The 27,622-nt window shown below is 39.8% G+C and overlaps 1 protein-coding gene across 1 annotated transcript in view; it reads right to left on the bottom strand.

Moving 5' to 3' along the window:
* VWF (von Willebrand factor) overlaps positions 1 to 27,622 on the bottom strand; it is a 148,782-nt gene that overhangs the window by 23,185 nt on the left and 97,975 nt on the right. Inside the window, exons 35-44 of the mRNA XM_009675425.2 lie at positions 24,963 to 25,183; positions 23,736 to 23,928; positions 21,258 to 21,599; positions 15,477 to 15,682; positions 11,834 to 11,936; positions 11,652 to 11,726; positions 11,025 to 11,129; positions 9,237 to 9,442; positions 7,908 to 8,057; positions 1,151 to 1,261 (exon numbers count right to left, since the gene is read on the bottom strand). Coding sequence (XP_009673720.1) covers positions 1,151 to 1,261; positions 7,908 to 8,057; positions 9,237 to 9,442; positions 11,025 to 11,129; positions 11,652 to 11,726; positions 11,834 to 11,936; positions 15,477 to 15,682; positions 21,258 to 21,599; positions 23,736 to 23,928; positions 24,963 to 25,183 — 1,712 coding nt within the window. The remainder of the gene's footprint in view (positions 1 to 1,150; positions 1,262 to 7,907; positions 8,058 to 9,236; positions 9,443 to 11,024; positions 11,130 to 11,651; positions 11,727 to 11,833; positions 11,937 to 15,476; positions 15,683 to 21,257; positions 21,600 to 23,735; positions 23,929 to 24,962; positions 25,184 to 27,622) is intronic.

Here is a 27,622-nt window from a genome sequence, read left to right as displayed (position 1 = left end):
AGAAGAGTTGAAAGAGGACACAGCAAGAAAGAGCAGAATATAAGGATCCATTATTCATTTAGGACAACAGAAATCAGTAAGACAAGGTGGGACATCAGAGTATGACTTCTGAGGGCAAAACAGAGAATAATATTGATCCTTATTAAGAACTATCCTTGGTAAAGTCAGGGGAGGGGTAGGCTGCAAAAAGATTTTTTAAAAGACAGCAACAGACTGGCCTTCTACAAGAAACCATCAAAAGCTAATAGCACATATTTCCCAGTGAGATGTAGATATAAATACAGAAACACTATAATGACTAACACTTCATGAAGAAAAGAGTGGAGAGAAGGTCTATTATTTCAAATATATTTAACTTACTATTTCTGCCTTCCTTTGTTGAATGCAAACTGCCACATAGGATTAAGCAATTTAATGCTACTGGGGCAGGCAAGGGCTTGCCACAGCCAGTTGGTTTAGGGACAAAACAAAATGAATAACCTGAAGGTATTAAAAAATGAACGAAAGAAAAGAAACCAGTAGCCACCGAGCTTTCCAGAGCAATAGGGTATCTGCAGCACAATTAAAATGGCAGTTGTACGCACTCATTTCCCATTGAACTCTTTGGGACAGACACACAGGAATTCTGGGGTCGAGACACGCTGCTGAAAATAAACCGTTATTCTGAGCAGAGAACAACTGTGGCGTGGACCACTGCCATCTGATCTGACCTGGAGCCATCATCTTGAGCAAAGGGACAGTAATTCATACTTCTATCCCCATTTATTTCTGATTTTTCAGAGTATACCAGATAGGATATTCTATTTGAATAGGTCCATGAAATTCAAGCAATCCACTATCCAATCTGCCCACTATCCCTGGGGTAATATAAATTAATTAGGATAATTTACATGAATAACCTTCAGCCTTATAAGCATCCAGTCCCGTTATTTTTTTGAGCTATCGTATGTGAAATTACTAATTTTACATACCAAGATTGCTTCTTTAGATCCTAAAAAGAGAGGGGAAAGTTTGCTTATTAGCAAAATCAAGTGGTGCTTGCCTTAAAAGAAATAACTTTTATGTCCTTTTTTCCTCCCTTCTCTGGAATACAAATGATTTGAGGGCACTTTTGCTAGAGGAAGAACTGCCCACACCACCACTGCCTTACCTCATGCAAACGAGCATCTGCATCACCTCGAGACCAGAATAACTGCTCCTCACACACCATCTTTTGGCATCTTCCACAACACTCTCCTTCTTGGACGATATACTTGTAACCCTATAAGAGGAAAAAAAAAACAAAAAAAGGACCGACTAATTCAGGAATAAAGGAGGACACATGAGAAGATTAATACTAAAAGAAAATACTGAGATAAATGTTTAATGTTAGCAATTTTTTTATGAAAAGGAGATTTTGAAAACACAGCTATAAGGCCACAGACTACCATTACAAAACAAACATGTGGTCTGTCCAGTTCAGCATATTTTTAAATGGCTAATATTATCTGTCAGAAAAACTAAACTAAAATGTACACTATGAGTACAAATTCTTATGCTCTTGTTAGTTGCTGTTTAATTCATATTTTGAAGACACATTTGCTTCAGCTACATGAATTAATTAATTCTAGGTACTATCCTTTCTCAGTTCATGTTGATCCTTACTAATGACCCAGTCTTGTAAGCAGATCAGCTTCTCTAGTGCAGTATGGATCAGCCTTCGTAGGAGCTCAGCAAATGTTGATGGTGCCCAACACACAAAAAAGAAAAGAAACAAGCAAGCAAAAACAACCCCAAACCCTGAAATCACCCAGAATACTACTGGTTTCCTTAGAAGCTGAACAAACATATTAACAGCACAAAGATTTGTGCGGCTGTTGATCAACACTCACAATTCCCCTTCCCATCTCTGAGACCTCAAGGTTGCAATTCAGTCAGACACCTGACTGGGCCTGCGTCAAAGCAAAGAGCAAAGGGACTGGGCAGAGGTGCAGTCCAGGGACCGCTTTTGATTTATCGTTTCATCTTTTCCTCTCTGGAGGGAAGTAGCCAAATGTACAAACACTGGTGCATCTAAGTGAAAGACAGTAAGGCGTTTTATTTTAATTAGAATAAATATATTCCATATTTAATAGCTAGGCAGTCTCCAAGGGGCAAAACATAGCTCTGATTTCAATACAGGGCTGAATAGAAAATATTCACTCCGAGAAAACGCTATTCCCATGAAAAATGCCAATGAAAATAAGCATCATTTCTGTTTTGGCCAACACCTTCAAGCTCAAACGACTGAAGGATCCCAGCTGCTCCCTTTGTGAGCTGTCTGGTATTTACTATAGGGTGAATAAAAACTGAGGCCAACAGTCACTAAAATACTACTTAGTTCCCTATTTTATTATCAGTTTTCATCTTTGATCTTCACTATGGAACATATTAGCAAACCTCTATAATCAGCAGACTTTCATATGGAACAGAGTTTTGTATAATGTTGTATCATGAAACACTGGAGTTTGATCTAGCTTTGTTGAAAAAGTTGTGCTTTTGAGTGTTTCGGTTTATATGACTTGTATCTGCTAAATAGTGGTCTGGCCATGTTAGAATAGAGAGAGTAGAGCAGACAGAGCAGGTAGTCTCAGTCTTTTTATCTTCATTGCCTTTCATTATCCAGCAAATAGACACTGTAAAGAGGACGCTGTTTGCCATGGTTTTTGTTCAAGTATCCACTTACTGCCTTGAGCCGGTGTTCTGCTAGTCCCCCGCTTTTTACGCGCTGCTTTCATTCCTCCTCTGCATCCTGTTTTTTTATATACATTAGAGTTTCTTTATATACATTTAGAGTTCACACTTCAAACGGAGAATTAAAACTCAGAAGGAGCCTACGGTAAATATCTGGCCGTCTGTCACACCGACAGGCAGATCACTGCCCCCAAGGACGGAAAAAACCCCATACCCCAGGAGGCAAGGAATAGGGCAACACAAGCCACCCTGTGCACCTGAACGGGTGCACACAGCTGATACGGGAGTGATAACAGGCAGCTGCTGCAGAGAACCAGACACAAGTTCAGTCTTGCCACCAGGCCAGGCTCTTTGATAAAACACAAATGCGGAGATAAAGCTGATCTCAAGCCCAGAGGGTGAAAGCATATGGATGAAGCCATTCTACATGGAGGGGGAAATTTTGCCCCTTTTTGAACTGGGGCTTGGTCTGCCACAGATAAAAAAGGAGTGTGGATTAATTTGCACCATTCAGAGAGTGCATATTTTTATTTCATCACCCTTTCAAGACATGTGAAGGGACTGCATAGCCTACGACCTGGCATGTCTGTGCTCTCTCTCCTTCATTCGAGTGTTGCTCATGATGTATAGCTCATCTTTCACGGATGCTAAGAAGTTGGCCAGAAAACTCTGGCAACTGCTTTTGGGCCAAAAAAAAGGAAAGAAAGAATTGAGATTATTCTTCAAGCATGCAGAGTATTTTTAAGAATTTGTTTTTTAGGTACTGAGATGATAGTCCCTAGAGAGGGTCAGAGGAATCAAAGAGAATGCAAATGGCAACAAGAGATTGAGAAAAATGGAGTTGGATAGATGTAAACCTACTTGAAATGCTGAAATCAAAATCTTCAGTGGCAATGAATCAGCACAACTCTACAAATTTCCCTGGAGCTATACTTTTTTATCTCAGGTGAGGACTTAATTTTCCATTTACAACTCTCTAGAAAATTAAAATACCATTCCCTAATTCCGAAGTAAGTTATGTTTTAAAATGTAAATAGGATGTTTGAAATTACTTCTCATGAAGATTTTCAGTTTTTAAATAGGATCCTGCATATCAAATACTTGGACAATAGTCTTCCTTTGAAATTATTGTCTTTGACTTTCTTGACACACAATATTAAGCCATTTTCTACCATGCTTTATAAGCATGAGGAGTCAAACACCACTACTTCAAAGGAAATACCAGTTTGAAATATTGGAGATTAAAGCTATAGGTTTCATAGTTGACTTCTATTACAATCATCATTCCTTATGCCTTTGCATGCACAGTGAAAATGTTCTTTATTATAATTTAATGCAGTCATCAAGAGACTTGAAAAGCTCTCCTAAATAATTTACACACTCTCAGCAAATGGCTTTGACTAGCACTTGTATTCCAGAAAACTAAACTTTCTTCTTCTCACAGTCACACAATACTTTAAACCACACTCTTTTTACATTGCTTAATAAGTGCCTAACTTCAAGAACATTAACAGAAAGAAAGAAAGCAAGCACTCGCTTCACAGTAATACATTAGTGACTTTAGGGTGTTTTGAAAACTGCTATCCATTTTATCACCACAATTCTCTAAAGGTATGTATTGGGATGCAGGCTCAGAGAAATCCCTACTGAAGAACCTCTAGGAGGTACAGACAACCACTCCTCCTTGTGGCACATGCAACAATTACAGCAATTACCTGAGCACTTTCCCAAAACTTTTGTATAAGAGAAAGATAGAAGAGGACAGAAAAAGGGAGGGGGCTATGACATGTAATGAAGCAGATCCACACCTTGTTTGCAAGTGAGAGTGTTGTGTTTGCTGTTAATTTAAATATTGTCACAGAACTTTGAGATTGGTATATTTTAATGAAATATTCATTTTTTTCTATAGTGTTCCTTTACATTCTGTAATAACAGACCAGATTTCAGTGTGATTTTATCATATCTGGGAGAATAGTAGCACCATTCATTCAGCAGGGTGAGGGAGCTAGTATACGCATTAAGTTTTTTTTCTCTTTTTGTATATCTATGTAAACAAAGTATAAGCTGTTTTCACAGAAATCAGATAAGATGATCAACAATGATACTGCACAAGTTTAAAACCTGTCAATGAAATTAATACCAACAAGCAGCAGGGTGTTTGAACATCATCTGAGTGATGACCCACAGTTAAAGGAGGTCTTTAAAGTCAGCACAACTTTCTGTATGATTAAATCTTAACAGAAAAATAATCCTTAGGAGCAATTTAAACTAGATTACGGAACTGCTGCGGTCCTTGATGTGCATATTCACTGAACGAGGAATAAGTTAAGAAAAATATCTGAGCTCTCCAGCCTGTATAATCCAACAGCTAGGTTTTCAATCCTAGCACTTTGAAAACCGTTAAAGGAGCACAAGAAATAGCAGATCCCCCAAAAAACTGGGCTGGTGCCCTCCAATCTTTTTTTGTTTGTTTCTTCTACGAAAAGCTTTTTTGAGACTGCAATACTTAAGGCTGATTTGTCCAGAACTTGTAGCTTTGCATAACTGAAGCTTTATTAGAATAACAGATTATTGATCGAGTCATGGCTATGAGCCAAAAAGCAGCCAGATATTTCAAATCTAGTATTTCATGACCATCACAGTATTAGAAGAAAAGTCTGTTCCACAGACTGAAATTGAAGGGATTCTCTTGCAAAAGTTGAAAGCTCTCATATCTACCCTCATGGTTTTCACTGCATTGTGTACACTAGTGGATTTCACAGTACCGGCTACACAGGTGGAAGAAAAAATATTGCTCCATCCTGAAGCTTTCAGGCCAAACTGCTAAAACACAGCTTGAAGTAAATTCAAATGAGAATTAAAAACAAGTGAGTCAGGCAATGCAGGGCTTCTACAGCAATGCGAACTCAGTCACGAGGTGCTGCACAGATACATGCCAAGGTCAGTCTTTGACTCCCAAACACATTATTACTGATGTCTTTCTGAAAGTCAAAAGAATACCTCTGACTTTTTGTAACCCTCTCTGTAAGGTGTGCTAATGATAAGCATTATTCCAAATGTAACTAACCAAAAGCAAGAAGAAAGAACAGACACCACATACTGATTTTTCTTAGCCTCTGTTCTGAATGTAACTGCATAAATGGGAGTTTATAAATAGCTTCCCTACTAAAAAGGCAGACCTTCATGAACAGGTTAAAAAGTTTAGGAAGGACAGCAGGAAATATTCTGCTAAGGTTGGGAAGCTTGGCGGGGGTGGGAGGCAATGTGCATGGCATATTTGTTTGGAAATTCCCTGTTTTTCCAATAAGCAGAGAAAAACCTGGAGCAGAAAAAACAGGTGAATCTTGTCTCACATGGGATGCTAGAAGCCCCAAAATATCACCGCAGCATCCAAGCCAGCACAGTGAATCAAACACAGAGGCAGCACCTGTGCCTTATAGTTAAAGGGCTCTACAGGCATTGCAGGAGCATCCCCTCCCTTGCATTTCCCATGGACCAGTTCCAGCTGGCTCAGCTGTAATGAGTCTAGCGGCCATTCTGTGGAGTCGCAGGCAACCTGTATCAGTGTTACAATACATACTTGAGAACACTCGTTGCTTGGTCAACTGTTTAAATTTGGGGGGAGGGTGCATGTGGCATGAATAATACAGTGTACATCCCAATGTAAGCATTTAAAAAGCAAATAGGAGGTCTGCAGAACATAAAGTTGCTCATCTTTGTTTCTGCGTTGAGGAAAAAACACAAATGAGCCTCTTCTGGCCTTCACTTCATGGTACAGGGAAGAACAACTCATGGGGAAAACCCTGGGTCAGCAAAAAGCTTGCACAAAACATTCTGAATCCCACGTCTTCAAGCTTAGTTACTCCACGTGAACTCTGCACAGCCTAATAAAATCGTATATCATGACCACTGGACCACACGTTAGGGAGGACTTGCTTTATGTTATATACCTCTTTTCCTCCATGGAATTGGCCAATACCATGATGAGCAATCTTAATTAACTCATGAATATCCTGAAAGCTTTGGAAAGAGATAAAGTGTACTGGTGGTTGCCACTGACAGTAGAAGCAGAACATTACAGCTGGTGAGGGAGGTGGATTGTCAGCATTTGGCTGGGCAAGCTCTTCTTTTATCTGATTTTTCTGGAGACCTGATCTGTGCATTTCCATTGTCCTCACTGACTGCCCCATCTGTGCTAACCTCATGAAGCAAGGACATGCAAATGCTCAGGAAACAGGTGCACAAGGCACTAGATACCCGAGCAGAATATAGCTCTAGGGTATCACATTTAATTTTTCAGTGATTTTTTACTCCCTTACTGTCCACATTATGTCAAAGTGAGGAATGTTAAGGATGTAAACTGTAGTTTAATAGTAACTGCATACTTACATTTACATAGTTCAATAGTATACTGGATAGTATAATTATCATTTTTAACTTTTCTTTGCACGAATCGTGTTATGGCCCAAGTCTCCTAATCTATGATACTGGCAAATACTGCTGGCTTTTCACCAACTCCTTTGACCCTTCTAAAATTCTTCTACCTGCTTGTTTTATCAACTTTCTCCTCCTGCATGACCATGATGGGTATGTCAACATAACAAAGGATTTCATACTTGTTTGTGGGCTTCCAAAAGTGGAGCCCATAATTTGACAGTATGTAGCACATGTCTGGGCAAAAGGAAGGCCACAGCACGCGGTGTTGTTACTGCTATAATGGGCAGAGCTAAGCAATAGACAGATCTGCAATGTCCTCTTCAGAAAGTGAACTTCAGCTAGAACAAAGTCATTTGAAATTGAACTTCAGGCATCAAATGTACAAGTGACACTTCAGGAACCAGTTCTCCCCTTATTGAAATTACATTATTGAAATATAAAATAATTGAAATATATTATAATTATATTTAAATATAATTGAAATATAAAATTTATTATTGAAATATAAAATAATCTTGAAATATAAAATAATCTTGTCACTGATTTCCTTGGCAGCAGAATCTGGTCCTAAAACAATATTCCTAAAATAAAGTCAACAATACTCAGCCCCTCTTAGGCTCTTTTCCCAAGATAATGCATTACTACAAAATGTATTTTCTGTTCTTTTCTAGCGTTACAACATGCAAGTTTAAAAGGCCTTCTTTTTAGAAGGCCATCAGGGCTCCACTGACTAATGAATTGATTTAAATGTTACTCACCCGAGAGCAGAACATATTACATGTTTTTTCATGACATTCTATCATTTGAAGTCCTGTAACAACATCTTTCGTACCAGTGCAAGAACATTCTCTACAACCATCTTCCCAGGTTTTCCCAATAGGGTAGACAATGTTGTTGTGCACACACACCTACGGAATACAACTATTAATACACAAAAGAGCACACTGCAGCTAAAGCTGCTGTTTTGTAAAAGAATAAATACAGAAATTTTTATCTATCTATCTCCTTCAGTGAAGTTACCCAGGGTCTGACTCAGTTTCTCCGAAGTATAATGTGATCCAATATTTAGAGAAAATAAAAAGCATCCTAAAGAAGGGCCTATGCATTCAAAACTTTTTCAGTTAATCTGATAAAAGGTATTACGCTGAGCTACAAACATTCATTCGCTTGTATCCTTAGGCCAGCACAGCTACAACAAAGTAGTGCCATCTCTTACACTGCATAATTAGTAGATTTTACAGCATGTTATTAAAGACATGAGCACCTTTTTATTTTATAGATGTAGAAACTGTGTCACAGAGAAATAAAATGACGTATGCAAGGTCATGAAGTACTGAGGAAGAGAAAATAAAGCTCAGATCTCCTGAGCTGCAAGACAGCATAACCTAAGCTAAGTTGTAAGATAAGGTTGCTCCAGTGGACAGGTTACATCACCTTGCAACTGCTCTTCTAAGCAACCTTATCTTAAAGGTTTACACAGTATAATAGCTTATTAAAAGATTGGAAAAATTAAGGACAAATTTATCCTAGTGAAGCTTTAACAGAGTCAAATATTAATTTGGCAAAAATTAAAAAGTGGCAGTATAGCTCATATGAGATACAATGCCTCCTCAGGCAAAGGTAATCAAGGGGCACAAGCAGTTTAGGCCTAAGGTGTTCCTAAATATCTCAGTAAAGTTAGTATATGATTGAAAGAATGCAATTCTGAAACACGGTAACCGTACTGATCCAAATGCACATAGCTGCGTTATCTAGAAACAAATGACTAATTTCAGAACTATCACTGAGATTTGTAATGCTTGAATGATTTGAACTTTCAAATGGCTAGGTATATATTCATCTGAATACCTCAAAGTCATAAAAAATGGGGCAGTTATGTCAGAATAAAAGCCTATAATAAAACAGGCCCAGTACAACAGAACCATATATTTTCTCTTGCATACTCATAAATTAAAAATGCCTTGGTATCATTATCTGATACTCTGCTTTGGAACTTGTTTACATCTAGAGACCCACCTACTGTGGTACTGTCGCTCCAGGTATAAAAGGTAGTCTTATCTGTGGAAAATGGAGTTCATTCCACTTACCCTGTCTGGAATGCAGGTGGTAGATATGCAGCCACAGTCATTGGTGAGAGACCTAGTTAAATACCCAGGAGGGCAGCTCACTGTTGAGTTCATACAGCTGCAGGTACATTCATATTTATCACAACACTCAGTCTTCTTAACAGTCAGTGTTCGATGTGGTGGGCAGGAAGGACTTTGAATTAAACTGCATGCTTCTCTGCTACAGGCTAGCAGAAAAAAAATAAATTAAGCACATAGCGTTTCAGAGCACGGCAACTAAACAAGGACAGTTCTCTGGCAAACAAGGCCTTAATCGTTACTGTAAAGTTTTATACACCTCCTTAAAGAAGGAAAAACAATGCAAATACAAAAGACCCAGGGCAAAGACTATGCTGCAGGTTCAGGAAAAGGTCTAATCCTGACAAAATATTCCTCTCTCATATATCACAGAATCATAGAATGGTTGAGGTTAGAAGGGACCTCTGGAGATCGTCTCGTCCAACCCTCCTGCTCAAGCACGGTCCTCTAGAGCATATTGCACAGGATCACGTCCAGGCAGGTTTTGAATATCTCCAAGGAAGGAGACTCCACCACCTCTCGGGGCAACCCATTCCAGTGCTCTGTCACCCTCACAGTGAAGAAATTTTTCCTCATGTTCAGATGGAACTTCCTGTTTATGCCCGTTGCCTCTTGTCCAGTCACTGGGCACCATGGAGAAGAGTCTGGCCCCAACCTTTCGACACCCTCCCTTTGGATACTTGTACACACTGATGAGATCACCTCTCAGTCGTCTCTTCTCCAGGCTGAACAGGCCCAGCTCTCTCAGCCTTTCTTCAGAGGAGAGAGGCTCCAGTCCCCTCATCATCTTTGTAGCCCTCCGCTGGACTCCCTCCAGTAGCGCCATGTCTCTCTTGGACTGGGGAGTCCGCAACTGGACACAGTACTCCAGGAGAGGCCTCCCCAGGGCTGAGGAGAGGGGCAGGATCACCTCCCTCCACCTGCTGCCAACACTCTGCCTCATGCAGCCCAGGATCCCATTGGCCTTCTTGGCCACAAGGGCACATTGCTGCCTCATGCTTAACTTGTTGTCCACCAGGACAACCAGGCCCTTCTCTGCAGAGCTGCTCTCCAGCAGGTCAACCCCCAGCCTGTACTGCTGCATGGGGTTATCCCTCCCGAGGTGCAGGACCCTGCACTTGCCTTTGTTCAACTTCAGGAGGGTCCTCTCCGCCCAACTCTCCAGCCTGTCCAGGTGCCCCTGAATGGCAGCACAGCCTTCTGGTGTGTCAGCCACTCCCCCCCAGTTTAGTATCCTCAGCAAACTTGCTGAGGGTGCCCTCTGTCCCTTCATCCAGCTCACTGATGAATACACTGGACAAGACTGGAGCCAGGACTGACCCCTGGGGGGATGCCACTAGCTACAGGCCTCCAACTAGACTTGGTGCCACTGACCACAACCCTCTGAGCTCGGCCATCCAGCCAGTTCTCAATCCACCTCACTGTCCACTCATCCAACCCACACTTCCTGAGTTTACCTAGGAGGATGTGATATAACTGAAAAGATTTATAAAGTAAATATAGGGATCAGAAAACACACATCCAAGATCACAGGGTTTCTTTTTTCCATAATTTAAAAATATATTCAAGAAGTGCCAACAACATCCTTCTTGCAAGTTTGCAAAATCATTTCAAGTCCATTGTCTCCAAAATGAAACCTTTCAGAGGGAAAAAAGCAATGCCTAAAGGAATTTGTCAGTGTTATTCAAATGCAACGCTCCACTATCACTCCATTTTAAAAAGATACCTTACCACATGTATAATTTGGTTTGCATTCTCCTGGGTTGGTCAGAGCAAGTTGCAGGCCAAACTCACAGACAGGGGCAGGAGGCAAATCACAGGAGACTAGATCACAGACTAAGAAAAGAAATTGAGAGAGTGTTTAAGACAATACCTGACTAATAGTCCTCAAGAAAAGACAGGTGCACTCCCATTAAGTTATTTTCCCTACACTCAATTGCTATCCTAAAATCTGAAATAAGTTAGAGCACAGCAGGTTAGAGCTTGTTTTCAAAATAGCTTAGAGAACAGGTCAGGTTTGGGTTATGTGCATTAATGTTCTAGTGTTGTACTTAATCTTTAAATATAGATCATTCAAAGATGCATACTTGAAAAAGACCCTTCTAACATCATTTAGACGAGAGCAAATTGTTCCCTTCCCGTCTTCATCCCCTATAAAGGGGCGAGTTGAGTGGGAAGTGAATGTAGATTCTTGTCCTTAGGCGCGCTCCTCCCCCCACCCATGATGGTCATATAGTCATTCAGTGGTTTAAAAGCAGAGCATTATACTTGCACTAAATAAAAATGTGAATTATATGTCTTTAAAGCATCCGGTAAAAATATGTAGTAAGAAGATCCCAACACGCTGTGAGAACCTACCACACTCGTACTCTGGGCAGCACTTTTTAGGATCCCTGTGCAGGCGAGGAACTTCACAGGGACCACATTCAACAGCTGGAGTAAGAAGAAAACACCCACAAAACATGTTTGGATAAGAACTAACCAAACGGGCAACAAAAATCAATTCAAATCAAAGCATACTTAGAGGTAAACCAATTTACATTGGGCAGTAGGGCAAGGTCGGATGGTGCAGTTTACTATCCCGTTGTCAAGACACATGCAGATCTTGCAGGGTTCATTGGCAGGAATCCACGTTTCCATGTGCTGCATAAAAACAACAGTTAGAAATTAAGTGGTATGCTGGTGATGGGAGTGGGTGAGAGTGAACAAAATTAACCAAAAAACTAGAGGACTACATAAAGAATTGGTTGGTTGTTTTGTTAACAGTAAGAACCTAAGGAGATACATAATTCTGAAATGACTCAATGTATCAATTTAGCAAGTGACGTAAAGAATGCATCATTGGGACGAGGAATTACTATTGTTTTATGCGTGAAACATGCTCAGATGTTATAAATGTAATTGCAAGCTATTTTGAGTAACAGTGTAATCATGGAACTACATACCATGATCGGATGTTCAGTGCTAATAAGGGAAACAGTGATATTTTGGGAAAAATACAGAAGTGGTTGCTTTCCCAAATTAGTAGTTCTTAAGTGAAGAGAAGTAAACATTGCATTTTTTTGATTAAGAATATCTGAGGTCTCATCACTAGATTTCCCAGTGGAGTGCAGACTGGATAAACACTATATCAATCCCAAATCAGAAACCATCACTCTTTTGGTGATTACCTGACGTGTACAGGGGTCTGAAAAGACAGTCAAAATGATATTTTATTTTCAAAGGATAACAGCATGACAAGAGGCAAGCTAGAACAAGCTAACCAAAGGTTTAACAAAGCTTAGGAACCAAAGCACATAAGGTTGTTTAATCTATGAGAAATCCATTCTAGTGAAAGAAAGCTTGCATCAACATATTGCTACTGAAGAACATTATCTCAGGGCTTGGAAAAAGCAACTCCAAGCCAGAGCATTCAATGGACTTGGGGTAAAAAAGTCCTGAGAAGGCAGATGACAGAGAATACCTGCATTTGGAGATGATGATGTGAAATGCATTCGAACATTTCAGGACACAGAAAGAATCACAGCATTTGTTCTAACACTTCCATCATCTTCAATTTTCTGACAGGTTTTTCCTCAACATAAGTAAGATCCTCTTTCTAATACCAGAAGAAATGACAGGAGATAGCACTGTGCTATATAGAGCTCTATATCGGTATTGGTGTTGAGACTCCCATAAGCTCAAGCACCTATCTTGTGTGGAAAGGAATAGGGGAGAACACCTGAGGGAAAGAGGAGGGTTCAGGAAATCATAATGCATCACCAGTTGCGCTGTCTGATGTACTACTGCTCACGCTGCTAACCCAGTGACAGTGAGGATGCAGAACAGCTGTGTGAACTGAACATCCCTGATCCTCCATCTCCTCATCCACATGGCAGCTGCATCTAAGCCTTGCCATTGGGGTGCAGACTAGAGGTTTTCAGAGTTAAAAACCCATTAAGGAGTATGTGATGACTCACATGAATTTTAGGACTTCTGCAGCAACAAGTAGATGTATCGCTGCAGCCATTATTCTCAAGACATGCACTAGTTTTTTTCCACAAGGGTTTGAAAGAATTACTTAAATGCAAATTGCACCATATTGCCTGAGCATTTGGGGATTTAAAGCATACAGACCCTATGCTTTAATCTGCATTTGCACTAATCATTTCACATAGAACCATAATAAAATGACTAGAGTTCTTAGGCTCTATGGGAATTGTGCACAACTGATCTGAGTTTAGGGCAGTGATTGTATACATGGCAATCTTTTTTTTTTAAAGAGAATTAATCAGATTTTTTTCCTGTTCCTCTTATTACAAAGTCACTGCGGTTTTTTGCAATTGACTTTTACCAACTCTATGAAGTATTACACAAATCCAGTGATACTGTATTTAAAATAAAGAACAAAGTAACAAAAGAGAACAAAAAATGACCATCTCATGTATGGAAATTCTGTAACCTTAGAATGCACGTTCATAAGAGCTACATATGCTCAGTCCTTCAGAAAAATCTAGCCTTTTAGTTTGGAAAAGATCACCTGGATCACGCAGTTGTGGAATGAAAGAACACATGTTCCCAATATGTTTCCTTCTCACTGCCAAAATCCATAGTGTATGCTGGGCGAGGGGTAGGATGCTATTGTTCCTCTACCAGTCTCTTGCCGAGCAGTAGGAAACCTTCAAAATCGTATTTACTGAAATGCTACCTAGCCACTTAGCTGTGCTTTGATAATACCAGAAGGTGGCACTAATGCACAAACCATGGGATGGGACGATTCTTGCAAGCGACAAGGTCGTGCCTGCAGTAGGCACCTTCCGTGTCCGAGTGTATCTTGGATGTGTGTGTGTGTGTGTGTGTGTGTGTGTGTGTGTGCGCCTGTTACACAGGCATAAGAAAAAATTCTCATGCAAATCTGCAATTCATGCCACTATTGCAATGGCAAAGTAGCACCTACAACACTTCCTTCAGTAAGCCATATGCATTATTTGCTGGTACCCTTTCATCTAAAAATGGTATTTCCTCTGTAAATGTGATGCTTTTGTCATTACATTAGTCAGTGCAAACAATATTTAAGAGGGATGTTTTTAGCCACAAATATTCTTTTCGTCCTTTTGTTCTAACTGTCAATGTTAAACATTTGTTGCTGAACTGTGAGTCTAAATGTGTGTGTGTGAAAAATGAAGTTATTCAGCATACATTCATTTACTTGTAAGAATTTACCTTTTTGCCTAGAGAATTGACTATCCAGCCCCACATACCACACACAGAGTTCTGTTCCTTACAGAAAATATATGTTGTAAAAGAAATCTGCCTGTGAAACCAGGTTTGGTCAGTAGAATAAGACCATCCAAAAATGGTACAAATCTAAAGTCCATACAATACTGAAAATAAAGCCCCTTCCTCTTAAAGTCCCGTAACAAAGCTGAAGATTTAAGAGGACGGGATGACTTCAATGAGATGGCCCAGAGCTGATTAGGTGGGGGTGAAGGGGAACAACCCTAACATTATTTGGAATAGGGGATGTAACTAGGAGCTTGTGCACCCATTATGTGATGGTAAAGGAGAAAACGAACAGTCTCCAACTGCAGACTGGCACCCTGGACTGATACCTCTTCCCTGTCCCATTTTGCCACTGATAGGCTTACACTTAGCTGACGTAAGTGGATTTTAAGTAAAAATAATATGAGGAATTTCATCAAAGGAATGATCCTCGTCTGCACATATTTGACGCCAAAAAAGGGAGGAGGTCTAATACCACTTGACATAAGGTCAGCTTGCTCTCCCTGCTCAACACCAACCACTGAAAATATTTCAGAAAGCTTCCCAATGCTCTGCAAAGATAAAGCATTTCAGACCGTTTTGAGCAGGGATTCCAGTTTTATGATTAAATTGTCATTACTGATAAAAGCCTACTGAATTTAGGTGTTTATTATCTTGGTAAATGCTGACTTATGCCATCCTTCCTCTCTTCTCTCTGGCCTTCCCTTCACACAGATTTGTTATGCATTTCTGGGTCGGTAGAGTCCTAGCTATGAATTTTACACTGAGCCCAGCCAATTTCACACTAGGGAAGCTACATGTGGCTGACAGCTGGCCAGTTATGAGGATCTGAGCTAGAAAATAAAATGTCCAAAGGGGAAAGCTTGCAAAAGTACAAACCCCTAACCCCTTACAAAGGTAAGCTGGTAGGTATATAGCTACCTGATGGTGTGTGCCATCTTCACTGATGCATTGTGTGCAGTCTTCTTCAGCAACACAGCTGTCTCTGAAAATCACCTGTCCATCTGGACAGAAGCAGCCTTCTGTGGGATAATCCTTGCAGACACTGAGCTCGGTATTATTCTCACAGTGCTTTATGCAGGCTTTGTGGCAGTGATCATATATCCAATATGTGGGACATTTCATTGCTGTAGGAAGACAGAAAAAAACCTTGTTAGAAGAGGTCTGAAATGTAGAGCAATGCTTTCACTCACACTTTCTTTAGAATGCTGTCCAGTTTTTTGAAACTGATCATCATGAACCTATTTTGTCCCCTTCAGCCATTAACAGCTTTGAAAAATACGTCTTTAAAAGTACCAAAATCTGTAGAAAAAAATGACTGAAGGTACATGTTTAACATACAGGCCATGCAAAATCATCAAGCCACATCTTCAGGTCATATGAATCAGAATAGCACTACTTACTGTAGCAATGCTACAAGGGTTTACATTAGCTGGACGTCTTGCCAATTTTTGTAACATTGCATAAGAGACATCAGAATTTGGAACCATCTTTAAATGTATTAGAGCAGCATTGGTAACAGTGCAGGGTTGGGAGACATCCAGGACAGACTACAGTATTAAACACGGAGTTTTTGACAGTTGGCATTCCCAAGCAGTTAAAGAAAGCTCAGGAACAGAATATATGGGCACTTCAAAAACGAACCTGCTGGATTCCTGCATCATATTAACTGAAGTGCCTGCAGTCAAAGCAAGCTGCATTTCCTAAGCTAATGCGCAAAAGTTTACTGATGAGTTCATGGCACTGAGGTTGTCATCTCTCAAAACAAACATAAAACTAAGGCTGCAGCTACTCACTAATGGGCGCTAATTTGGTGCTGCATATTGCTGTGATCTACTTAATTGTTCTCTACAGCTTCCTTCAGAAAAGATGCTTTCTTATTTCCCAGTTTGTCACTGTTGTGAGGTTTATAAAGCTTTTGCAGACTCCTGACAAAAGATACTTTAAAAGATTACTGAAGGAAGGCCTGAACTCCAAACCAAGCAGGCATTCATCAGCTGAACTGTCTACACATACCCCTATTAGCCAAAGGAAACAGAAAAGAAGTGCCTTTAAAGCTAACCCTGCTCTGTTTTGAGCTACTCTACATTCAATTATTTCTGGTGTGTTGGAGTGGTGCACAGGGATAGCTATCACGTTTTAGAAGATGTAGAGGAACTTGAAAAGCCCTAGGAACTTTATGGAGAGTCCAACACCCTTATGAAATATTCTAGCTGGATTCTAAAAAAACAAAAGGACTATCTAAGTAAAATAGGAGAAATTACATAATTTGAGAATCTTGCCTACCAGCAGCTACCTCGACTGCAACGTGTTTTCCAGAAAAACTCAATCCATAAATAATTCTTCTGAATACAAGATGACTAAGGTAACCACCAGCGCTTACTGGCTGTGATGAGCTCACTTCAGCTCTAATGAACAAGTGTGAAAATGCATCCACAGCACCTGTCAAGGGCATATCATCTGCTTTCTTATTCCAGTGTCAATAAGTATACTCAGCACACTGGCTTTCATCTTGCTTCCTTATAGTAGCCCTACAGCAAATCTGGTAAACCTCTGCACAAAATTAGATTATTTTAGGGTTTAATACTAATGCCCTTCAGTCTCAGTACATGGACAGCTCCCAGTCAAAATCAATACTAATGGTAAAGTCCTTGAAGTACTTCGTATAATACAGCCTCTTCTCTTTCCTCCTCTGTGGCCAGCCAGGTGTGTGAAGAATGCAGCGAAAAAACACACCCCTGACTCAAGGGAGGCTGTAAAAAAGCCTGTGTCCCTGTGTAAAACAGCAATGTGTTTTCAAAGAAGAAATGAGGCAGTTCCATTTTGCAAAAGAAATATAAACGAGCTGATGTGAATGCCCTTGTCAGAAATGCCCTCTTTGTCTCGGTGACTTGGAAAATGAGACACACACAGGCCACATCAAAAGACGGGATAAATTCCAACACTGCCCAGAAAATCATCCTAAAATAACAATTAGGAGATTGTAGAAAGCCACTGAAACATACTGCTGCCTTTATGCTCTGGAGATCCTATACAATTTACAGAAAGCTCTGCTTTTTGTCTGGAAACTTCTGCCACGGATATGGAACATAAGGACTCCCCACAGTCAGCCTCTCAAAAAAGAATTTGAACAAGCCTCACTATCAGCTGGCTATTTAAGTGTCTGCTCACCTCAAATACTTATCGCTTCTGAGTGGAAAAGGAAAGAGAACTGTAAGTCTAGCTAAAGGGAAAAATAAAGATGAAAACCAAGACATTAGCAGACTAATTCTTCTGCCAAATTAGTTTCAAAAGAAATCTACTTCAACTACTAGCCTGTCTGATGCATGCTGTAATCATTTGTTGATATTAGATTCTCAGGTTCTTGGCTCCACTGAAACACCACTTCCTCTTCGAAAAAGGGGAGAGAATAGTAAAAGAAAAGCTAGGAGAAACATGGTTTCCTGTAAACCTATAGTTAGCATAATTTGAAGGGTCATCTGGCAGATTCAAGTATTGAAATTCCTACAGCTGGTTAGCTTCACTTTGAAGTACTGTAGCTATTCTTAGTAGATAGTGCTAGGGAGAAAATAACTTATGTGAGGATCTACAGAAAGTGTGTGTCCAAGTCCATCAAAATAAAATAAATAAATAAATCACTTATCAAGTTCACAGTGGAAGATTTAGAATGATAGTTTGCACTGGGATCTACTATATGTAGTTCAAACAGATCAGGCAAGACAAAGCAGCTTTGGTTAAAGTCCTGAGTAGTGGAGATTCAGGGAAGCTGGGATCATTTTTTCAAGCCTTTCATGAAGAAAGGCAGACTTCCTTTCAGATGACAATGACACCGCCTCCTTATCAGCAGTATAAGCTAGCCCAAATTTGGCAACTAGCTAAAGCTTGAGATCACTTAACTGCTGGCTTGGTTTTCGCCTCACCATAATGTCACAGGCAGCAAAAAGTACAGTTAAATGTACCAGGGATGCTGAAGCTGGAGTGAATAATGCACCAGGGCAATGACAATAGTGCATCAGCTATTATCATCACTATTCAATCTTCCTGCACTGCTTAGACACAGTTTTGTTAAAATGAATATTCCTGCTTTATGGACAAAATTTGCTAATTGAGCTACACAATTTAAAGCTGGCTTCATCACCTCTGCATGAGCTGCCATCTCTTTTTATAAATGCAGAATAAATATGTTTTGGTTCATTCGTTAAGGGCTGCATAAAGAATCCTGTTTCCAGATGAATAAAGCTTCCTCTCCACCCAAAGCTGAATCCCAACATATGCTGGTACAGCACTGCAGTGACTTGTTAGAAATCCCTATGATCTTCACATTAAGATAAACCCTCTAGTGTTATTTAAGTGGACACCCTATTCACCAGGATTTCACTAGAAGTGGTGAGCCTGCTTGAGGGGTGCATTTTCTGTGCCTCAGAGTTAAATGGCTAACAATAGAGGCCACAGGTTGCTCCAACACAAGCCTACTAAGTTTGAGCATCAGAAAAATACTATGCATTTCCACCCTGGAGTAAGCTTTCCTTCCACCCATTGACACAAAGCTGGAAGTCTACCAGCTGCTACTTAACATACCCTCCCTTCCAAAAGAAACAAAGAAAGCTCAGGCAGTGAAACTGAATGAGCACAAACTGGAGAGCAGGCTATGTCTTTATGGGATAGTCCAGTATATTCACTCATTCAGGCAGGGCAGTCAGGGAGGATTTGTGCTGCTTCAGATGTCCCAACATGGCACTAACAAAAACCCAATCAAACTGTGCAAAAATGATATAGATTCTCTGGGGGGCGGGGGAAGAGCAAAATAATTTATAATGATATCATTGGTTTTAAACATGTAGTGGTAGAATGATTAAGCTATACAGTCTATTGAATCATTCATGTATCCCGTACAATGTCCCTGTAACTGGTAGTTTTATATTTTGGTAGTTGCACACATGCATCTGCTTGAAGGAGGAAGATGATGATGCTATCATTAAGACGCTAATGACCGTTTTATGTAACTCGTGTTAAACTGGGCAGCTCCTTGGCTATTCTGGTACATACTGTGTAATAAGATAGGAATTTGAAGACTGCAGAGAGGTTAAGATACTTCACTGACACTCTGCCTTGGACATTACAATTTGCAAAGTCTGGCTGAAGCACTAAATTTGGAAAATGGCAGGCAATATTCTCCCTCTGTTTGTCAGTACTATACTCTAAAAAGACCATGTTGTTTCTTAAAAGATTTAGTCTACAACAGTAATATTTCCCTCAAAAACCTATCCTGGAGAATTATTCAGTACATTAACTGGAGACTCAGGCCAAACTCACCTTGATATTCCTGATTTCCCATACCATAATTCCTTCAGTCTGAGCTTAAAACGTGAACAAAACCAACACGCATACTGACCTTTTGTGGTATCATGCCTTTAGGATGCTGGTTGTCCAGTTCTGAGATGAAAAGTATATGGGGAGCAAGAGGGAAAGAACACAAGGCAACAAGAACTGACCACAAGCACCAAGAAAAAATTGAAGACAGGAGATGCAAAAAACACCTGGGATACAAAACACTACACAAGCAGCTAGTTGGGAAGGAAAAGGCCTACACATCCATACACATCTCACATCCCTGACTAAACCAGAAACACTGTTGGTGAGTATCTGAATGTCTGTTACCATCAGCAGAGACAGACTAACAGAAGTTGTAGAATAAGCCACCTCAAGAATTACTTGTGCTTAAGCATATATACTGCATTTTTGGTCAAATCTTTACATAGGCATGCAATGCCTCATAATAGGGTTGTCAGGAAAAAAAAAACTACCAACAACAGAAGGATAACACAGAAATTCTTAGGTCTGTAAGAATTTGAGGGGGAGTAAATAAACAAAATAACAATCTGCTGAATTTAGTACTCGCATGCTTATCCTCCTTATTTCTACTGGGTTCTGAGCACCTGTGAGGCTAACCATCCTCCTATACTGTCTTCTCAGAGCACCTGCAAGCTCTTCACCTCCAAGACTCAAGCAAAACAATGCCGGAAGGACAACCAGATTTGCAAAGCAAATTACAGCTAGCTTGGTTTTAGGCTGCAGTGTGGCTAAAATCACCCTTATTCTCACCTCATGCTCTGAAAGTTTGGGGCCTTGTTTGCAGTCAGGTGATTTTCAGAAAGTCTTGATGCCCTCACAAACATGTGCAAGGATAGAGAATCCAGAAAAGTTTTGACTTGTGTCATTGGCGCTTGTGACAGTCATAGGAAGCAGAGCAGTTCCACTATCCAGATTACAACTTCCCCTGTCTGCCTTGTACAGGCACTCCAGTGTCTGTACCAAAGCAACCATATCTGTGGCTAACACTGACCAGCAGAATTGGAGCAGACTCTTAGTACAGACTTGACCCCAAGAAGGTTCAGTGGGGCCTTTGTTTGCTTATGCATAGCTTTCACATGTATTTCTTAGGTTATCCCTCCAGTCCTGCATAATTCACAAGGCTGTGCATTTTACTAATATACATTTTTTTCCCTCATATGCAAGTCAGTGGATAACAAACCAGCTATCTGACCTGTAATATCACTTATATAGGAAACGGGAACTTCTGTCTGATTACATGGCATTCAAAAATCTGAAGTTACAGACAAGCTGGAAACAGTGATAGGAGAGCACCATCTCATTCAGCGAGACAGTTTCTATATCAATTTTAATGTATTGTGAAATCCTTACGACAAAACTCAGGCGTTCGCCAGTCAACACAGATCCCGTTTGCCCTGCAAATGTGCGCATAGGAAGTTATCATCTCACAGGCTTCATCCTCATAGCAGCTGTTTTCTTGGCATGCCTCATAGAACATGTTGGGGGAGATTAGTTGGTGGCACTCTGCAAACTGAGCAGCGAGTAGGATGCTGCAGCGGTCAGTGGCATGTTCAGAACATCTGTCTTCTTTCCTGATTTCACAGATCTTGCCCGGTTCTTTCACAGTCCATTCGTGAATAAATACACTGCTGTCAGGAGTGACGGAGCCATCACTTAACATGAAGTCATTGGCATGGTTCTGGTCACACACCCCTAGGAGGATGAGTAAAAAGAAAATAAGTCATCTGAATACAATCAGTAATAAAACAAACCTTGAGAAAACAGGCACAGGGCAGAGAGCTGTTTGGGGCTGCTTGGTGAACTGCAAGGGGAAAAGGAATGAATGACATTCTTCATAGTTATTATCAATGTAGACATGAAAACCCTGAGTCTCATTTTCTATTTCTCTATTATAAAGTAGGCATGAAAATATTGTCTTCCTGGCATCACAGTGATGCTAGAAAATCAATGAGATTATGGTATCACAAGAGAGTGAAAAATAGAGAAAGTGTCTTTAAAATTGTCTTTGTTTTTCTGTTGTTGCTTGCTGTTAATTATTGAAACAGCAACGCATATTAGAACCCTTATGAGAGGAAACAATATTCTCCTTTGTACACAACATTTACAAGTATTGAGCTAGGAAAAGAAATAGGCTGTTCAAGGTAATTCTGCTGGATCAGCTGCAACCAGTGCAAAGCCAAATTCAAGCTGAACACCAAGCATCCAATATAGCATCAGCAGCTATTAGATCAAACTGGTGTAAATTTTTTCTACGTTTAGTGCTTGTGATTTAGTTTCAGTTCTACTATGTGTCTCAGCTTCACGGACAGAACCTGGTGCTGGCTTTTCCAATTTGCTTTTTTCTTTCAAATTCATCATCTCTAGGAGGGCATTGCTAAGTCACCATAATATACAATTCATAATGCAATTGTGCCCATTACCTGGTAGGTACTTCCAGAAATAGGCAAAGATATAGATTCATCCCTACAAACTATAAAAGCAGCTGGGGGCTAGACACCTCATCATTGTCTCTCTTTATAGTCAGATGTGAGAGATGATGGGTACTTCCAGAGGGTCACTAAACTACCTCAGGTCTCCCTCCCTTTCCTACCTCCCTTTCCTTTCTTCAGACCACTGAGTGACCAAGCTCCCAACTCCCTGCCTAAGTCAAGCACCTGAAGTCTTAGAAGATAAGTCCGGGTCACACTTTCTGCATTTAATTATAAATTTTAATTCATTTTAAGTCTAAATTTTACAGTTTTTATCACAATCTTTCTATTTGTGGATGTTTGATTTTACCCTTTAGCATGTGTGGTCTTTTCCTTAGAAAGCATGCAGGAAAGCTGCTGATATCTCCAAGATTTTCACATTTAATTTCTCATGAGCAAAGCGATGTCCCTCTCAGTTAGGATCTGCTTATGTTAGTCTCTCCAGAAAACGAGTAAGAGCCCTACAGCTAAACAAAGTGCCAGTTACTCATATACAAAATTAGATCGTTTTATTTGCAAAACTTTTTTTTGTTATTGGCAAGATGAAAAAAAATTAAAATCCAAGGAAAGGACTCAATTTTTCCAGTTTGGCATTTCTCATAGGGGAAGATACAGACAGTATCACCCCCAAGGGACATTTTTCCAGAGATCCGTATCTATATAAGAAATACTTTCATATTTATATGGAGAACTGATGGGCAGAGGCATACGTTGAAACAATACTACTGAGGTGTTTTTTTAAGCCTCAGAGAATGCTGAGATCTACCTGTAGGACTGTGTAGACTACAGTATCCGTAATCGGGTAGAGCCTCTCACTTATTTTATTAGTGTTCTGGGTTCTTGATCTCTAAAATACTGCCTTAAGGTCCAGGATGAAAACTGCTGCAATAATTCAACTCTAGCACAATAACACTCTCTACGGTAATGGTAATGCTTATCTGAGCAAATTTCTCAAAGGCGAGAATTAGCTCTCCCAGGTATTTGCACTCCTCACAAGCCCTTCACTTTCACTCTGAGTCTCTCACATAAATGCACATGTATATAGAAGAACCTAAAGTTAAAGCCTCATCAAACCAAAAGCATTTTCTCCTTAAAAAGATAATGTGAAGCAACTAAAAGAGCATAGACGTCTAGCCTTGTTCTTTTTAAGGTATTACCCCAGTAATATCTTTAAATAGTGACTGAGCTATTACACTGATGGCCATAGTAGAAAGACCCACACAGATTAGCAAGGTACCTACAATAGGGGATCAGCTCAACTAGAGAGTTTACAGGTTCAAGACCACACAAATTCCTACAGCCTTAATACTAGTTAAAGCCCAAATAGGAAGCTGTTAAAACCACTAACTTTCAAACTTACCACAGAGTCCATGTGTTCCTGAAGAAAAGCTCTTCGGATTAATCTTAAGAATAAACTCATTGTTTCTTGGAGTAAATGTGAGATTATGTCCAAGATGAGAGAACTTGATTTCATGCATTATTGCTCCATAGACAGTGACTTCAAAGAAACTGCTAGAGTAGGGAATATGAACTCTTTCACCGTTAACAGCAACCTGTTTTCAAAACGGTAAGATCATCACATCAGTTCTAACAAACATTTAAAATAAATCCAATCTTTAAATTGAAAAACATTTTGACCTCACAGGGATTGGAAGATCTGACTGAATCTAGACATAAGAACTATTTTTTGCAAGGTGAAATTTTATGCTGAGTCTTAAAAATTTATAGAATTGTTTAACTGTTAATTTTATGTATTATATGAACAACCTTTTCAACACTTTTCCATAAGAGTGCACTCTTTCAGCATTATGTCCATACAGACTACTGATCTAATGCCATGAAGTTAAAGTGCTCTCTGTGGACATATCATTAAACCTCAGTGAAAGTAAAGGCTTCCCATCACCATGCAGAACTGGGCCCAGGTGTTTTAGTCTATCCTGTCTTGCTACACAAGAGTCAGAAGAGATCACCTTTTCAGTCTAGCTGATTCCTGTACGTCTGAAGAACCTAGAGAGTAGAAATGTATCATATAGAATTTGAAAACATCTCTACCTATAAAATAAATGTAATACATACTAAGCCAGCCTTTCTTCTAAGACTGAGGTCCATCCTCAAAGAATTTCTTGCACACAAGGTCAGAACCTACAGCCTAGCTTTCCACACAGGTGCTAGATAGTTTATAGCTTGCATAGATTTGCAAAGAATACAGACTGCTTTCCCATGCACCAAGTGATAATATTGTATAAAGGACCTCTGCCAGAAGAGGAGAATCACAGTGCAGGATATTTTGTCTACAATCCCTGTCTTTCTGGCAGAAGCATCAAGGAGACATTGCCAAATTCCACATTCTTGACATTGTCACACCAGCACAAAGGGGAGAAAAAGAAGAGAAATATGCCTGGCTCATTATGTAAGCGTAGCTTGTATCACGAAATTGAAATAAGGCATTTGTTTGATATGTTTGAAGCCTAAGAATAGGCTGCAAGGGGAACAGAAATTGAAAAAAACAAAACAAGTCTGTCCTCACAACTGGAAATGCTATAGCACGAGCAGACAATGTACAGATACTTCATTGTGTTCAACTTACTGCCATGTCACTAAAGAGCTGAACGGACACACCATGATGTTTCACTTCAATGGAGTCCATGCAGTTCATCTTTGGTGTTGCTCTGCATGGCCCTTCATGGAGGAGAACTTCTACATCATGTTGCACATCTCGAAACAAGGTGTAGGAACAGTTGCCAGTCAGCTTAAAATTCAGACCATCAAAAGTGACAACATGTCGAGATGAACTTCCCATGCAGATACCTGCAAACCAATGTAAAGAAATGAAGCTCTGTAAGCATTTGCTTTTGTCTATATTGGACTATTTCTTCATAATCATTACGGGTAGGTGGAATTAATTTATTTAGAAAGCTAGGAAATTAATGAATTGCAAACGCTGCAGCAAATTATTGAAAAGAAACCTTGGTAAATAATCACATAAATATTTTATTTATTTTTGAATTATCTTTTTCCTGAGCAATTAGTATTACAAAAGGTTTGGATAAATTTATAGAGGACCATTTAGCTTGAAGTTTACTCACACTGAATGTGATCTACTGATGTGTTTAACATGAATAATAAAAGTTGGGAAATTGTGTCTCTCCTCCCTTTATAAAAAGGCTATTATATACTTGTTTTTATTCTTGCATTGTATTTTTATTTTTGTATTGCATTTTAATCTGTATGGTATTATTTTATTTCAAATATTTCATTCTTATCTAATACATTCTTATCTATTTCATTCTTATGAATGAATTTCATCACTTATCACAAGCAGATACTAAGTGACATTTTTTTCTTCCAGATGGGAAACTGACGAAAAGGGAAGAGAAATCATGCACACATGATCAGCCAATGGGCAACTATCATTTCAGCGTCCTGGTATGACACCCATATTAGGTTATAAACACTTCCTTATCTTTCTTCACTAACTGTAAAACAACTGGGATTAAAATCTCCAAAGTAACACCCCACCCCACACCCAAAAAGAAAATCTGAACAAAAGGATATATCTGACTGATACTTTTTCAAATCTTTGTTTAAAGATAATTAGGGTTAATAAAAGCAATATCAGTGAAACATCTAGATGAAGACTTTTACTGTTAATTACTCAGCTACCAGCTACTTGGCTTCTAAATTAAGAGTTGACAAGAATCCAATTCCAGTTCATTGACCTTTCAGTTGCATTTCCAAGCAAAAAGACAAAGAAAGAAAAAAAATTTCCTATTATTTTACATTCTGATCTATGGTCCCTTAAAAAAAAAAACACACACACACACATTGTGATCTTTGTCAGGCCCCAAATTGTCAGAAGTACATCCTTTGGAACATCTACGGGTATTTTAATGAACTGCTTCATAAAGTTTCTGTGATAAAAATGAAATAGATTTTCAGTAAAACAAAATTTTTCCACCTTTTTTCATTCATGGATCCCTAAAAAACTTCTGAGGGTAATTGGAATCCATTCATATTTCACATAAGCATTCTGTAGCACAAAGTATATGAATGCACTTTTTCTTTTGCAGTCCATTTAAATTTGGTTCACAAACACCTAAGAGCCATGGATCACACATTGAAAATCACATTGCTAAAATATTTACAACTAGTTTAGCAAGTAAGCATCATTATGGTGTAACTCCCGACACATTCTGAGAACTTCATTATACAACGTAATAAGAACACTGTTTCAAATATTTCCTTTCTGCAAAAGCATTTGTTAAGATTTCAGTGGTCAGATACAAATACAGTAGATAGATATTTTTGTAAGAAATATATTTTCTTCCTGAATTAATGGGAAAAAAGATCAACGAGCCAAGTATGGAAAAGCAGAAGGAAGAGAAAGAGAATGGTGATAAAAGAGTATTTCAACTTCTTATGTTGTTGCCTGTTCAGGTACAGAGACATGTTTTAAATCACTTATGTTTATAAACCAAGAATCATTATAACTACATCATTTAACTCCCACTACGGCTTTGATTTCAGTTTTGAGCAAGGAAATGTGTCAAGGCACTTTTGAGTTACATTAATATGGATGTCTATAGATTTAGAATCACAGAATCACAGAATGGTTGAGGTTGGAAGGGACCTCTGGAGATCGTCTCGTCCAACCCTCCTGCTCAAGCACGGTCCTCTAGAGCATATTGCACAGGATCACGTCCAGGCAGGTTTTGAATATCTCCAAGGAAGGAGACTCCACCACCTCTCGGGGCAACCCATTCCAGTGCTCTGTCACCCTCACAGTCAAGAAATTTTTCCTCATGTTCAGATGGAACTTCCTGTTTATGCCCGTTGCCTCTTGTCCAGTCACTGGGCACCATGGAGAAGAGTCTGGCCCCAACCTTTCGACACCCTCCCTTTGGATACTTGTACACACTGATGAGATCACCTCTCAGTCGTCTCTTCTCCAGGCTGAACAGGCCCAGCTCTCTCAGCCTTTCTTCAGAGGAGAGAGGCTCCAGTCCCCTCATCATCTTTGTAGCCCTCCGCTGGACTCCCTCCAGTAGCGCCATGTCTCTCTTGGACTGGGGAGTCCACAACTGGACACAGTGCTCCAGATGAGGCCTCCCCAGGGCTGAGCAGAGGGGCAGGATCACCTCCCTCCACCTGCTGCCAACACTCTGCCTCATGCAGCCCAGGATCCCATTGGCCTTCTTGGCCACAAGGGCACATTGCTGCCTCATGCTTAACTTGTTGTCCACCAGG

The sequence above is a fragment of the Struthio camelus genome, chromosome 1, assembly GCF_040807025.1.
Source record: "Struthio camelus isolate bStrCam1 chromosome 1, bStrCam1.hap1, whole genome shotgun sequence".
Classification (NCBI taxonomy): Eukaryota; Metazoa; Chordata; class Aves; order Struthioniformes; family Struthionidae; genus Struthio; species Struthio camelus.
This window is presented reverse-complemented; position numbering and strand designations above follow the sequence as displayed.